Source organism: Mustelus asterias, chromosome 11 (genome assembly GCF_964213995.1).
Source record: "Mustelus asterias chromosome 11, sMusAst1.hap1.1, whole genome shotgun sequence".
Lineage (NCBI taxonomy): Eukaryota > Metazoa > Chordata > Chondrichthyes > Carcharhiniformes > Triakidae > Mustelus > Mustelus asterias.
Genome location: NC_135811.1, coordinates 28,957,653 through 28,974,360, shown reverse-complemented (window position 1 = coordinate 28,974,360; position 16,708 = coordinate 28,957,653). Strand labels below are relative to the sequence as shown.

The 16,708-nt window shown below is 40.0% G+C and overlaps 1 protein-coding gene across 8 annotated transcripts in view; it reads left to right on the top strand.

The window, feature by feature from the left end:
* Nucleotides 1-16,457, top strand: part of ate1 (arginyltransferase 1) — a 250,584-nt gene extending 234,127 nt beyond the window's left edge. For 3 of the 8 annotated variants that reach the window (XM_078223359.1, XM_078223354.1, XM_078223353.1), the window contains one exon: nt 7,953-9,431. In XM_078223359.1, the coding sequence (XP_078079485.1) occupies nt 7,953-8,131 (179 nt within the window). In that variant the 3' untranslated portion in view covers nt 8,132-9,431. Of the gene's footprint in view, nt 1-7,952; nt 9,739-16,290 lie in introns of those variants that run through there. The other 5 variants (XM_078223360.1, XM_078223355.1, XM_078223361.1 and 2 more) reach the window with 3 other exon arrangements.
* Nucleotides 16,458-16,708: the final 251 nt, after the last annotated feature.

Genomic DNA, 16,708 nt, shown 5'->3' with positions numbered 1-16,708 from the left:
TTGTGCAAGAATAGATGAATAAAACATAAATGGACCCTCCCTGTTTTCTATGTCTTGCCAAGTTCTCTCTCACCTTCTCGCTGACAAATTTATAAGTCGATTGACAAGAATTATATGTTCTATGTTCAATTATAGTCTCCTTTGATGAAAAATCTTTAGAAATGAGTTTTATTTTAAAATAACTGTATAGAAAACATGTTCTGACAGCAACTCAGTTGAGATCTTAATCCTTCCGTAGCTGCTTTGTATAATACTTTCCTGGCTGCGAGAATATAGTATACATCAAACCAATAGCATTCTCGATGTCTATTTTTAATACTGTAGCAATGCTTTACTAAAAATTACAACCTATAGGATTGCTAATGGGTCCCTATAGCTGCTTCGGTAAGACTGAAGGAGATGGTCCTCCAATTTCTTTTTTTATATAAAGGGTTTAACCCTTTTTTTAAAAACCTGTAATTTGCCGAAGGAATGCATTTTTATTCTATTCCTAATCCTATAATTAGCCTCAATTGATGAGCGATTAGAAAACATTTAATGTTAATTATGTTTAATCCATTTACTTTAAATTTATATTTACCCTATCATTGTATTTAGTTCTGATTCAGAAAGTTTTGTTGGTCACACATTGTGTCTAGAAGCGGAGGTGTTAACATTTGGGTTTTTGTTAGAATTAAAACAACTTGGGGAATTGCGATCAATTCACCGTTCTTTTGTTCGTTCTGGTAATTTCCTGTGAATACTTTATTTTAAATGTTAGATACTGATTTCAATAAGGGAAGAGAAAGGAGTAACAACATTGATGGAATTATAGAGCCTAAGTATGAGGGAGTCAAATACATATTGGGGGACATCCACAACTTCCTTTCACATTATATCTTTAACATAAAGAAATCTGTCAAACGTGCTAAGTGAAAGGGAATGAAGCACTGGCAGAAGTAGTAACTGGAAGCTTATTGAATAGATTGCCTTTGAGATTTTTATACAGTGGATAGAGTGAAATAGCTTAATCTGTTAATTCTAGATTCTGAAAGTATAAAAATAGACTATGCATTCACGATGTGTTGCTATTCAAAGTTTAACAACATGATTCAAAAATATACAGAATTGTTCTGACAGTACGTATATACAAATGTGTTTGCTATTTTCAGAAAATCTCCGTCTTTGTGATATTTCTATTCTTGCATCAAACATGTACATTTGATTATACACCAGCATTATACACACATTGCAGTTCAGCACCTGCTGCTGATAATTATTCTTCCTTCCAATGATCTGTTTACTTAAAGAATCAACTAGTCCAGGAAAATGCAGGGTTTTTCCTGATATTGTACAAAATGATACAATCGTACAAAGACTTTGTGCTAGATGCAGTTTTTTGTGGATTTTAAATATTTGTACATTGTCAAAGCTAATCTTTTACATTCTAGCCTCATACAGCTCAACTTTATCGAATGGGATCAGTCTGTCATTATAGAAAGTTGTATTCATCGCCTTATTCATAGCTGATGTCAATTCTCTCATTGTCATGTGAGTGTTGCTTGCAGTGGCTTGTCTTTTATATTTCAAGCAACAAAATATGTTTCTGAATTCGGTATTCAGCGTATGTCCAGTGGTCCCATATCCAGCTGGTCCTGGGAAATCACCTGCTGGAAAATGCAGAAGGTGATGCCATCAGTGTGCTTGTCAAGGTAAAGTTGGCAGTTCCCACTTTCTTTAAAAGGCAGACAGTATAGTGGATCATTCATTCATTCCAAACTGTAGCTACAATTTCTAACTTGGTGGAAACATCTGACCTGGAGATGGAAGATGTGGTGATAGATTGGAGGGAGCACAACGTGTGGAGAATGTCCATCTGCCTTTTTAGTGTTTCCTTTATTCTTACTAAACTATCAAATTTAGGAATGGAAAAAAGCCATTAGGTCATTTGGAGCTCATTGCTCTGGTACTTTATCCCATTATCCCATCTGTCCAAACTTGAAAAGCCCCAATGTTTTTCCTTCTGTTGCCTTGCCTGGCATATTCTTCCAGATAAGTCACCCTAGGTAATGTTTTTGCTAAGTATTCTAAATATTCTTTCATTCACTTCCAGCGTGTCTCCAGATTTTTCCTGGAAGACTTTGATGAGATAATCTGGGTTTATCTTACCTTATGGCCATACATTTATATCCTGCTTTATCGAGTTGAAGCACCTCCATGCTTGTTCAAAGAATTATATTTTTTTAAGAGCTCAGCGACCAGTGAATAGACAGCCATTCTGTACTTGCAACATGCAAAGACAATGCAAAAAGAAGTACATTCTCTAAGGAATTAAAAAATAATAAAACAGGAACTTTTTATTATATATGTGTTATTCAATCATGAAGGTGTGGCAGATTTTATAGTGAATCTGCTGTCTGAATTATTTTAATTATTTATAAATTGCACAAAACTTGTGTCTTCGTTTCATACAGGGTAATTGCTTTCATGTTGCAACAGATGCTTCATTTTACATTGTAATACCTTGCAATTCTCTCCACTTGCTGTTCAACTTTCTATTCCATCAAAGAGCAATTGAGCTCAATACTTGGGTAATGTTTTCTGCTCCAACCTCAAAAAAGTGATCATTTTAATTTGAAGAAAAGCTGAATTAAATATTTTTTTTTCCATTTAATTATCTTGTTACAATACCAGCTGTTAACCAGATGGTTTGTCAGTACACAGCAAACTGTTCAAACTACAGTCATACAAAATCTTGTTTTATTTTGCTCAGACCATGTATGAGCATTACCAAGTCATAAATGTAGGGCAACAGTTTTCCTTGGGTATCTATGCCTTTCAGCATTTAACACATTAGCAAAATGTTTATTCATTGTACGCATGCACATTAGTAAATTTAGTGACTGGAGCAATAATGTCACACGTGCATTTTTTCAGTTTTTCAAAGTGTCAGAGAATTCTATACTGTCCAAATCTTTTTTCCAAAGATGTATTTCATTCATAAAATTTGTGAAAGTATTTGACAAAGCAATTCAAATTTGAGATTACAATAAATCCAATACAGATCAGTTTCTTTCATTGCAGTACTCAGTGTCTGCCCATATCAGTTGTTTGTTTGAACCATGTACTCTATTCGGGTCTGAGCTACCTTAAATAAACTGTGCAGCAAAGACTATGAGGGGAGTTTTTCCATCCTGCCCACCATGGGAAGGACCAGGCAAACGTCCATTGATCTTGGGTGGGATTTTTCAGGGCGAGCACGGCCAGAAAATCCCACCCTATGAAGAGGATTCATTTCTTAGTCAAGCAAAATGGTCCAAATCTTGCTGGAGCAGAGAATCTCGCAACATGCACTGTTAGACTTTCTCTGCTTCTTAAACAGGTCTTCTGCTGTAGCTTGATGCAAGTGCAAGCTTATAAAAGTGACCTTGGTTCATGACAGGGTCAAAATGTATCTCCTTAATAAATGAGATTTAAGAATTGAGCAAAAGTACAGAAATAATGAAGAGGGTAAGTGGGTAGATTCGAGTCAAATGAGACACAAAGAAAAATGATAAGGGGTAACAAAGGATTGGGTTGAGAGGAAACAAGAAGGCAGAAGGGAAAAGTAGAAAAATGTAAGTTTGTCATTGTTTAAAATGCCTTCACCACAATGGTATAACATGCATAAATTAGACTTGAAAGTTTAACCTGCTCCTTTTCTGGGCCAAAGGGATTGATTGGCATTGCACTAACAATTATACATGGTAAATACAGCACAGAAACAAGCCATTTGGACCAAACAGTCCATGCTAATTTTTTTGCTTCACTCGAGCTTCCTCCCATCATATCTCACCTAAACGTACCAGCCTAACCCTCCATTTCCATTTCCCTTTTATGCTTATCTAGTCCTCCGATTAAATGCATCTGTATTACTTGCTTCAACCACTCTCAGTAGTAGCAAGTTTCACATTCTCAACACTAGTTGGGTAAAAATGTTTCTACTAAATTTCCTACTGATTTCTTGATGACCATCTTACTTTGATAGCCTCTAGTTTTGTTCTTCCCATACGTGGGAACATTCTGTCCATGTCTAGTCTATGAACACTTTTAATAACTTTGAAGATCTCTATTGTATGTTGTCAAATTAACTATGAATATTAACTTTCTGTGGATAATTTAGTGTGCAAATCCAGCAAGATCTTAAAAACATCAGGCTAAGGATGAGATGCCAGAAAATTCTGGAGATTCTCAACTCAGTGTACGCTTGATCCCCTGAACTTACTAGCTGATTTGAGCATTAATAACCACATGTAATGTTATTTTCACAGGAAGCTTTAGCCTAATGATTAATTGAATTTAATCTAGGCATTAATCAGCATCCAGTTCATATTCTATTATTTGTTAAAACACTTGATCTGTATGATTTTGCTGTGTTTGTCTTGTGTTACACATTTGCGATATAATTTAAAGATAGGCTTGCAATACTTTTAGTATGAAGAATTAAGCGCAGACTTTTCTTTCCTGTGTTCCACAATGTGTTTCACCTGACTTCAAACATTAATGCTCGTGTTAATTGATCAACAGTGACAAATAAAATTGTTCATCTGATAGAATCTTCCCTACTGTGCAATTCACACAGCTACTCTGTTGGACTTGAGGGATGAACATGAGTCAGAAAGTTCTGGATTGAAGTCCCAAACCAGGACTTGAGTGCAGATATCTAGGTTGACAATCCCATGCAGTACTGAGGGAGTGCTGCCCGGTCGGAGGTACTGTCTTTCAGATGAGATGTTAAACCGAGGCCCAATCTGCCGTCTTAGGTGAATGTAAAAGATCCCATGGTGCTTTGTTGAAGAAGAGCATGGCAGTTATCTTGGTGTCCTGGCTAATGTTTATCCCTCAATCAATGTCACAACCAGAAACAAATTATCTGTTCATGATCACATTGCTGTCTATGGGAGATTGCTGTGCGCTAATTGGCTCCTGCATTTCCTACATTACAATAGTCGTACACTTCAAAAATACGTCAATAGGTGTAAGGCACTTTGGGACATTTGGTGATCTTGAAAGATGCTATATAAATGCAAGTATTTATTTTTACTTGGTTATATTTGAGCATCCATTATTCTAGTTCTGTCCAGCCTAAGCTCTTCTGCATAATACCATATAAAGCTTCAAAATAGATTAGAATTTCAGTACCTCAGAGAAATTGAGTTACAATTCTCAGAAAACTGTAATACAAACTGTATGCTTTGAATGGTAAATATTGCTGGATAATCTGTACCATTTTTTTAAAAAAGAAAAATATCTTATTTTTTAGTCCCGTATCATGTGTCTCAAATGTCTTAAAGAGCTTCACGTACAAGGACTCCCCTCCCGATAGTTTGACTGCTGTGAGCAAGTTTCTCCTCAACTTGAAAAATATGAAATGGATCAGAGGAAAATGAACAATCAGCAATATTGAATATAATTCTGGTAGCATGTTTTGCTTCTGCAAGTGCTTTGTCCCAACTCTGACCCCTTCCTAAATCACAGTATTAGAAACAGCAATACAAGAGCATCCACCAGTACGGTAGTGGGATAATAGAGTGAAACCTTGGTGCTTTATTAGAGTTTAACATCCAATCTAGTCAAAGGCTATAACAAATACATATGTAACTGTTGTGTACTGTCACAGCACATCAAAGGGAGTCCTTGTATGCGAAGCTCTTTAAGACATTTGAGACACATGATACGGGACTAAAAAATGAGCTTTATTTTTTTAAAAGGTACAGGTTATCCAGCAATATCTACCATTCAAAGCATACAGTTTGTATTACAGTTTTCTGAGAATTATATCTCATCAATTTCTCTGAGGTACTGAAATTCTAATCTATTTTGAAGCTTTGTATGGTATTATGCAGAAGAGCCTAGGCTGAACAGAACCAGACAATTAAGGATGCTCAAATATAACTAAGTAAAGATAAATACTTGCATCTTGAATGCCCCAAAGTGCCTTACACCTATTGATGTATTTTTGAAGTGTTTTGAAGGCATTTACCTGATGCTGCATGAGCCTAGTGGGGTTCCGCAGGGATTTGTGCTAGGACCCCAACTGCTCACATATATTAATGATTTGGAAGAGGGAACTGAATGTATTATCTCCAAATTTGCAGGTGATACAAATTTGGGTGGAAGGGTGAGCTGTGAGGAGGGTGCAAAGATGCTTCAGTGTGATTTGGACAGGCTGAGTGTGTGGGCATCTGCATGGCAGATGCAGTATTATGTGGGTAAATGTGAGGATATCCACTTTGGTAGCAATAATAGGAAGGCAGATTATTACTTGAACGGGTGTAAATTGAGAGAGGTGCTTACTCAATGAGACCTTGGAGTCCTTGTGCATCAGTTGCTGAAAGTAAGCACGCAGGTACAGCAGGCAGTAAAGAAGGAAAATGGTATGTTGGCCTTCATAGCAAGAGGATTTGAGTATAGGGATAGGGATGTTTTGCTGCAATTGTATAGGGCATTGGTGAGGCCACACCTGGAGTATTGTGTGCAGTTTTGGTGTCCTTATCTGAGGAAGGATATCCTTGCTATAGAGGGAGTACAGTGAAGTTTACCAGGCGGATTCCTGGGATGGCAGGTCTGTCATGAGGTTAGGATTATATTCGCTGGAGTTTAGATGAGCGAGACGGGATCTCATAGAAACTTGTAAAATTCTCAGAGTTAGACAGGGTAGATTCAGAAAGAATGTTCCCAATGGTGGGGGAGTCCAGGACTAGGGGTCATAGTTTGAGAATAAGGGATAAACCTTTTAGAACTGAGGTGAGGAGAAATTCCTTCACCCAGAGGGTGGTGAATGTGTGAAATTCACTACCACAGAATGTCGTTGAGGCCAAAATGTTGTCTGATTTCAAGAAGAAATTAGATATAACTCTTGGGGCTATAGGGATCAAGGGATATGGGAGGAAGGGGGGATCAGGATACTGAATTCGATGATCATCCATGATCAAAATGAATGGTGGAACAGTTTCAAAGGGCTGAATGGCCTACTAGTGTTTCTAATTTCTATGTTTCTAAATTCAAACTCTCTAATCTGGTCCTCACCTGGTGAAATTGATTGTGGTGGGTAAAATTTCCCATTGGATTCGTTTGTCCGAGCACAAACGAGTCTGGTGGGAAAAATAGATCAGTTTACCGAACAGAAAATTGGTTATTGCAAGTCATAGAGGTTTACAGCATGGAAACAGGCCCGTGGGCCCAACTTGTCCATGCCGCTCTTTTTTTTAAAAACCCCTAAGCTAATCCCAATTGCCCGCATTTGGCCCATATCCCTCTATACCCATCGTACCCATGTAACTATCTAAATGCTTTTTAAAAGACAAAATTGTACCCGTCTCTACTACTACCTCTGGCAGCTTGTTCCAGACACTCTCCACTCTCTGTGTGAAAGAATTGCCCCTCTGGACACTTTTGTATCTCTCCCCTCTCACCTTAAACCTATGCCCTCTAGTTTTAGACTCCCCTCCTTTTCGGATGTTGGGGTTTATTTGTTCTACTCCAGTGCAGTGTGTGAACATAAAATCTAGATTGACAGTTAGTGCCATACGCTTGTTTTACCTGTATTAAAACCTGACTTGTATGGAGAGGTTGAAAGAAACAGATTTGGAAATTCTGGCTAAAGATCATAACCCTTCAGAAACGATAGTTTATTCAATATTGTTTTAGAAAATAGAAATTAAGAAAATCAACAGAAATTAAAATCAAAGTGAACATTTTCCTGTTTCATTCCCTGATGCATCTTGTGGTTTTGTTTAACTTGTATTTGATGAAAAGAATCCATTTTGTAAATTGAAATTACTTACAATTTAAAATGCTCAATTTTGTACCTTAAATTAATTTGAAACTGTTTGGAAAGTACCTGGCTGCACAATGCTGTTCACCATCAACTGATAAAATGAATGCCTACGGTGTATAGTCTTTACTAAGTAACTATTGTTTTTGTTTTCCAGAAGATGAAAATAAATTCCGAGACCTTGGTAAAGTTTTTGTACTGTACAGGAATACAGTTATGCCTTACAGCACCTATCAGAGACAAAAGAAGAGGGCCAATGATGAAGTAGCGGTACGGCAATATGCAAGCCTGGTTGGACAGAAATGCGCAGAGCGAATGCTGCTTTATCGAAACTAAACACATGGTTTATGTGTTAACAATAGCACTGTATGCTAAATTAATGCTGTGAAACAACATCACAGTACATATCTCCTATTTTAAACGACTCTAGTCAACCACTCCATACGGCGTGTGTGTGTGTAAATGTCTTTTTTTTTGTCACCTACACAGCATTTAATTTTAGAATTATAAGCAGTTCTCAAACTTTTCTAGGCAAGGCTATCTCATTTCAATTTTCTTTGGGCTGAACCTCACCAAAAATGTTTTAGTCTCAGAATGTCTACGTTAGGGTTCTCTTGCTCTGTTCTTTCATTTGTCTTTTCTCTCTCTCTCCCTTGTTTCTTTTCCGCTGTGCTTTTTTTTCTCTTCGTCTTAATCCCTTCCGCATTTTCACTCCATTTTTAAATTTATGCTTTCACCTCTTCTATGTTCTTTTCCCCCATACTAACGTTTTGGTTTCATTTATTTTCATTTTTTATTTTTCTCCTCCAGTGAGTTGGCAGCTGAACAGTCTTGGAAAGCTGGACAGGGTGCCACATGTTGCTTGCTGGGTGTTGTAGTCTTTCATATGCGTGCAACATTTGTATATGTTGCAGCCTTTACACTGAAGATGGGGAATGAGTTAGTTGAGTGAGAATATTGAAGTTTCAGAATAGGTAAGAGGATATAACCAGATTCTACACTATTCAGAATCCCATCTGATATTGCTGTAAGATGGAATGTTGTTAAAGTCAGGTTTATGGTTAAGTTTATGATTTTTTAAAAATATAACGGATGATTAATTATTTCTGTAGATTGGTAGTTGAACATTTATCCATGCTTGTCCAGAAGGAACATAAAAACAGCAGGCAATAGCTGACATGCTTTAAGTTTTTAAAGTTCAAATGGAAGAATAATATATACTGGTTGCAATGGGTATAGTGGGGTGTGGGAGCAGCCATTGCAACAGACACGCTGGCTGGGATGTTATGGCCGTTCATGCCGGTGGGATTTTCCCAGCCTGCTGCAGTGAATGGGGATTTGGCTGGGCGCCAAATTCTCCAACTTCAGTGCAGCAGGAGCGTGGCGTGAATGGCCGGTAAGATCGCGCCCGTTGTTTCTTATTTTTGCCGCAGGGCATTTCAGGGAAACTAAAATTAGAGGAAAAGTTTTGCATAACATGATTGAAATTGAGCAGTTCGGGAGGACAAAATAGATAAAGTACTGTACCATCAAGGAAAAAGAAAAACCAGGTTATCGCTCACAATGTACATGATTGACTCAGTTTTTATTATAGAAGTACTGTATTCACATAACACTCCAAAATAAATGTAAATACTTATCTAAGGCATGTATTTTCAAATGTTTTAAAAATATTTTATATAAATTTTGGTTGACAGACCATCACCTTAGTTAAACACATCATCTGAGCAAATTTTCCATCTCATAAAACTTTCAAATCTAGCATCCAGGTCTAAAGATGTATTGATGGAAGGTTTGACTGGCTCAGTGAACTCATTTCACATATGCCTACAGCATAGACTAGACACAACAAGTGATCAGAAGTACATTGTGAAGAGAAGCTATTGATCATGGATTTACAGGTGATGATAGAAATTGCATGGATTAAAAAGCATATGTTGTTTGAACAGTGCATTTAAGAGTGGCATAGCTGTAACAGTTTGAGACAAAAAACAGAGGAAGTTGCATGAATCCAAAAACAGTTTAATGCCTCTCATACGGTACCAACTTTTATTTATATAGCTCCTTTACTGTAATAACATAGGCAAAGGTTCTTCACAGAGGTACTATGAAAAAAAAATGACATTGAGCCACATAAGGAGACATTAGATCAAACCATCAGAAGTTATGTTTTAAAGAAGGAAAGTAACGTGGAAAAATTTAGGGAGGGAATTCTAAAGTTCAGGGTCTAGGCAACTGAAAGGCACGGCAACCTATGATAGAATGATTGAAATCAGGGATGCTCCAGAGAGCAGAATTATAGAATGCAGATATCTATGGGTCATAGGGTTAGAGAAGATTACAGAGATAGGGAGGGGGTCTGCCCATTTGAAGATTTTGAAAATAAAGATGAGAATTTATCATCGAAGCATTGCTTAACTTGGAGCCAGTGTAGGTCAGCAGGCACAGAGGTGATGGATGAACACAATTTGTTGTGAGTTAGGATACAGGCAGCAGAGTTTGCATGTTGACAAGTTTAGAAAGGGTATAATGTGGGAGAAGGGTCAGGTTTAGAGGTAACAAAGACAGGAATCAGGTTTTATCAAAGGGCAGAGGCAAAGTCAGGGCTGTGTGGCAGGTGAAGTTGGTGGTCTTAGGGGTAGCATGAATGTGATTGAAAGTTCACCTCAGAGTCAGATATAACATTAGGTTTGCAAGCAATCTTGTTTCAGTTGCAAACAGTTGCCAGGAAGACAGGCAGAATGGAGTTTATGATGGGGAGGAAAAAGCAATGGTTTTTATTTCTTCCCAATATTGAATGCAAAGAAATTGCTGCTCATTCAGACAATTGACAGACATTGTTGGGGTTGAGAAAAGTGATGGTAAGGTAAAGCTGGGTGTCATCAACATACATATGGAAACTGGTATTGAGCAGGATTTTCATTTGTGGATCCTGATCCTGGCATCTCAAGGAAATGTGAGTCAGGAACCCACACACCTCCACCCTGGAACATAGAACGATTTTCAAGGAGGCAGCTTCTGGCTGGTGGGCTCCGGATGCTGGAGAGCCAACACTGAAAGAATGGCAGTCAAACTGGCAAAGGTGGAAGGTAAGAGAAAGAAAGCATGCCTCAAGATGGAGAGATTCTCTGAGGAGCTTTCAGAAATTTTAAATATCAATGAGGTCACAGCTTTCAGGCCAACATTGTGGAGGGAGAACCTACTCTGCTGTCCCCCCCCCCCACTCTGCCAACAGGAAGCCGCCTCAATCCCTTGGCCATATTTTGACCTCAGTGGGGACATGTGCCCCAACTGGAAAATTTCACTCCATCTCTGCAGAATGGCCTTAATGCGCCCTCTAATTGACCACCAGTCACTCACGCACAGTTAGTAGCAGGAAATTGCAACCCCATCCATCTCTGGTCCCATCTCTGCTACCAAGTGAAACTTCAGCCCATTGCTTTTTCAGATAAGGGGCAATATGTAGATGAGAAATAGGGGGAAGCCAAGGATAGATCCTTAGGGAACACCAGAGATAAGTATGTGGGAATGAGAACAGAAACTATTGGTGATCCTATAGCTACAATCAGATAACTAAAAGTTATAACCAGATGAGGATAGTCTCACCCACCTGGATGAGAGTGGAAAGTCATTGGAGGAGAAAAATATCAAAGGCTGCAAACAGGTCGAAAGGATGAAGAGGAATAGCTTGCCTTTGTAACGTCACATAAGATGTCTCAGAGTCATACAATGCAGAAAAGGCCCTTCAGCCCATCGAGTCTGCATCGACAATAACTACCATTAAAGGCATGCTAATCGCATTTTCCTTCACTTGTCATATATCCTTGAATGTCAAGATATTTCAAGTATTTATCCAAATACTTTTTGAAGTTGTAAGGTTTCCAGCCTCCACTATCTTCCCAGGCAGTGCATTCCAGATTCCCACCATCCTTTGAGTGAAAATGTTTTTTCACAAATCTCCTCTGAATCTCCTGCCCCTTACTGTAAAACTCTGCCCCTCGTGATTGACCCCTCAACCGAGGGGAACAGCTGCTCCCTGCTCAGCCTGTCCATACCCTCATGATCTTATATACCTCAATCATATCCCCCTGAGCCTTCTCTGCTCTAAAGGAAACAATCCAAGCCTATCCAGTCTCTCTTATAGCTCAAACGCTCTATCCCAGGCAACATCCCGGTGAACCTCCTCTGTGCCCCATCTAGTGCTATCACATGAGGTGACCAGAACTGCGCACACTACTCCAGCTGTGGCCTAACCAATGCTCTGTACAGCTCCAACATTACCTCCTTGCTTTTGTACTCTACGCCACGACTGATGAAAGCAAGTGTCCTTTATGCCTCCTTAACAATCTTATTCACATGTTTTGCCACCTTCAGGGATCTGTAAATAATTACCCTAAGATCCCTCTGTTCGCCCAGATTCCTGCCATTCATTAACTACCATCTGCTGTAACTCTGCCTATCTGACTAGCCCATCTATATTTTCCTGTAACCTACAACCATCTTCTTCACTATTAACCACCCTACCAATCTTGGTGTCGTCTGCAAACCTGCTTAATATTCCCCTCCCACACTTTCATCTATATCATTTAGAAACATACAGACTAGAACTAGAAGCAGGAGTAGGCCATTCAGCCCTTCGAGCCAGCTCCACCATTCATTTCGATCATGGCTGATCATTGAATTCAATATCCTGATCCCAATTATGTATATAACAATAAGGGTCCCAGAACTGATCCTTGTGGCACACTGCTGTTCACCGGCCTCCAGCTTTCTACCACTACCCTTTGTAGTCTTTTACTAGGCCAGTTTCTGATCCATCTCACTAAGTTTCCCTGAATTCTATGTGCTTTAACCTTCTCAATCCGTTTTCCATGTGGGACCTTGTCAATAGCTTTGCTAAAATCCATATAAGCTACATCAATTGAACTGCCCTCATCCACACATTTGATCTCATGTTTGAAAAATGTGGTTAAACATGCCCTATGGAGATCGCATTGTAATGCATTGAGACTTGGGTGAAACACAAGTGCTTCAGGATGTTTTGCTAAATTGCATGCTCAGTCTCTAATTCAGTTTCAACCAAATTGTTCTAGTGCATTAGTAGATAATGCTTTGTCTTTCACTTATCTGATTGCTAGGCTGTGAGAGTAAGTTATGTTGATGGCCATGAAGAGCAGTCAGACAGCTGTTACTGATTATGTTGAAATGCTATAGCTGAGAGTGGATTTTCTATTTTATTTCACAAGCAAGATGTGAAGAACTTTCCCAAGAGCAGAATAAACAGGGTATCTGTCATACTGTTCTGTGTTATGTATTACAAAGAACAGTACAGCACAGGAACAGGCCCTTCGGCCCACCAAGTCTGTGCCGATACAGATGCCTCTCTAATCTAATATTTTCTTGCCTCTACGTGGTCCATATCCTATTGTTCCCTGCCTACTCATGTATCTACCCAGATGCCTCTTGAACATTATCATAGAATCTGCTTCCACCACCACCTCCTCCGGCAGCGCATTCCAGGCATTCATCATCCTCTGTGTGAAAAACTTACCCCTTACATCTCTTTTAAACTTTCCCACTCTCACTCTCAGCCTATGCCCCTGAGTAATTGACCCTTCGACCCTGGGAAAAAGACTCTGACTCTCCACTCTATCCAACCTGTCATAATCTTGTAAACCTCTGTCAGATCCCCCCCTCATCCTCTGACGCTCCAATGAAAATAATCCAAGTTTGTTCAATCTTTCTCCATAGTCCATATCCTCCAAACCAGTGTGGCGACCAGTTTGTACAAGATAGTCCAAATGCAGTCTAACCAAAGTCTTATACAGCTGCAACATGATTTTCCAATTCCTATACTCAATGTCCCGACCAATGAAGGCCAGCATGCCATACGCCTTCTTGACCATCTTGTCCACCTGAGTAGCCACCTTCAGGGAACTATGGAAATGCACACCTAGATTCCTCTGTATGCTAATATTTCTAAGGGCTCTACCATTTACTGTATACTTTCCTTCTGCAGTAGACCTTCCAAATCGCATCACCTCACATTTATCCGCATTAAATTCCATCTTTTGGCTCAGGTCTCCAGCCGATTTATATCCTGCTGTATCCTCTGACAATCCTCCTCACTATCCACTACTCCCTGCTTTCTATGCCCAAGCCATTTTTGTATCCACCTTACCAGCTCACCTTGGATCCCATGTGACTTCACTTTCTGTATCAGCCTGCCATGAGGAACCTTATCAGAGGCTTTACTGAAGTCCATGTACACAACTTCCACTGCCCTGCCCTAGTCAATTTTTCTTATCACTTCCTCAAAGAACTCAATCAAGTTTGTGAGACACGACCTCCCTTTCACAAAACCATGCTGCCTTTCGCTAATAAGCCTATTCTCTTCCAGATGTGAGTCCATCCTGTCCCTAAGAATCGCCTTCAATAATTTCCCCACCGTTGATGTAAGACTCATAGGCCTGTAATTTCCTGGATTGTCTCTTCTGCCCTTCTTAAGCAGAGAAACAATGTTAGCTTCTCTCCAATCCTCTGGTACCTCGCCCATGACTAAAGAGGATACAAAGATTTTGGCCAAGGCCTCAGCAATTTCTACCCTCGCCTCTCTCAGTATTCTGGGATAAACCCTATCTGCCCCTGGGGACTTCATGTTTTTCAAAACCTCCAATACCACCTCCATTTTCATCTCAACATGTCCTAGAATGTCAACATCCTCCTTTCTACACTCACCATTCACCACATCCTTCTCCTTTGTGAATATCGATGCAAAGTACTCATTGAGGACCTCATCCACCTCATCTGGATCCATACACAAATTCCTTCCACTTTCCTTGAATGGACCTACCTTTTCCTTAGCTACTCTCTCCTTACATATGCATAAAAAGCCTTGGGATTCTCCCTAATCCTGCCTGCCAAGGACATTCCATGGCCCCTTTTTGCCCTCCTAAGTTCCTGTTTAAGCTCTTTCCTGCTATCTCTGTATTTCTCAAGAACCTTATCCATTTTCAATTTTCTGAAATTTATGTATGCCTCCTTCTTCACTGAGCTCACAATCTCTCTTGTCATCCAGGATTCCCGAATCTTGCCATCTTTATCCTTCATTTTTACAGGGTCATACTTGTCCTAACAACTGACTTTTAAAAGACTCCCATATATCGGATGTGGATTTGCCCTCAAGCAGCCGCCCCAGTCTTCGTTTCCCAGAACCAGGTCTAAGATAGCCCCTTTCCGAGTTGGGCTATCTACATATTGCCTCAAGAAGCACTCTTGGACACACTGAACAAACTTTGCCCTGTCCAAGTCCCTGGCACCAAAGGAATCCCAGTCTATGTTGGGGAAGCTAAAATTGCCCTGTAAAAACTGTTACATCTTCCTATAATCTGCTGACATATCAGTTCCTCCACTTCACACTGGCTGTTGGGAGGTCCGTAGTACAACCCCAACAGTGTGATTGCACCACTCCTGTTCCTGAGTTCTACCCATATGGCCTCACCGCATGATCCCACGAAGGTGTCCTCCCTCAGTATACCTGTGACATTCTCCCTGATCAGTAAAGCAACAGCCCCACCTCTTTTGTCATCCTCTCTCTATCTCGCCTGAAGTATCTAAATCCTGGAATGCCAAGCTGCCAGTCCTTCCCTCCTTTCATCGAAGTCTCCCTAATTGCTACAATATCATAGTTTCATGCAGTAATCCAAGCTTTAAATTCATCCGCCTTACCTGTCATATTCCTTGTGTTAAAGCAAACACACCTCAGACCATCTGTCCGGTCATGTTTTGTACACTCTCCCTGTGTTTTAATCTCTTAGCCTTACAGGACCCATTCATTGAGTCCTCCACAGTCACTGTACTGTGGCCCTTTTTGATTTTTGTCTTTGGTTTCTCTGCCTTCCACTTCTCCCCTTACTGCCTTTTGTTTCTGTCCCCACCTTACTTCCCTCTAACTTCCTCCATCAGTTCCCATCCCCCTGCCACATTAGTTTAAATGTGGAGATGCCGGCGTTGGACTGGGGTAAACACAGTAAGAGTTTTAACAACTCTTTAACAACAAGAGTTTGGGAGCAGATATCCACTCCATCTGACGAAGGAGCAGGGCTCCGAAAGCTAATGGCATTTGCTACCAAATAAACCTGTTGGACTTTAACCTGATGTTGTTAAAACTCTTACATTAGTTTAAACCCTCCCTAACAGCACTAGCAAATACTCCCCCTAGGACATTGGTTCCAGTCCTGCCCAGGTGCAGACTGTCCGATTTGTACTGGTCCCACCTCCCTCAGAACCGGTTCTAATGTCCCAGGAATTTGAATCCCTCCCTCTTGCACCATCCCTCAAGCCACGTATTCATTATGTACTCTGTTTATGTAATTCACTGACCGCATAAAATAGAAATTGTGAAGTTGGCATTTGTTTCTCTGTCACGGTGGAACACAGATGAATGTTTTCCATATCATGCAAATCACATATCCTTTTCTTCATTCTCTTAATAGCCCCTGAGAAGAAAATTGAGTTATTTCAGGTAACTATGGAGAAAAAGAGCCAACTTGTATTAATCCAAATCCTAATTACAGAGAACAATACAGCACAGGCCCTTCGGCCCACCAAGTCTGTGCCGATATGCAGTTTCTATCCTTCTGTTCGCTGCCTGTTCATGTGTCTAACAAGATACACCTTAAACGTTGCTAACATGCCTGCTTCCACCGCCTCCACTGGCAGTATGTTCCAGGCACCCACCACCCTATGTGTGAAAAACTTTCTCCGCACGTCTCCCCTAAACTTACTACCTCTCACCTTAAACCTGTAGTCGACCCTTCCACCCTGGGAAAAAGCCTTTGACTATCCATCCTATCTATGCTTTATAATTTTGTCGCCCCTCAGCCTCCGTCTTTCCAGTGAAAACAGTCTGGG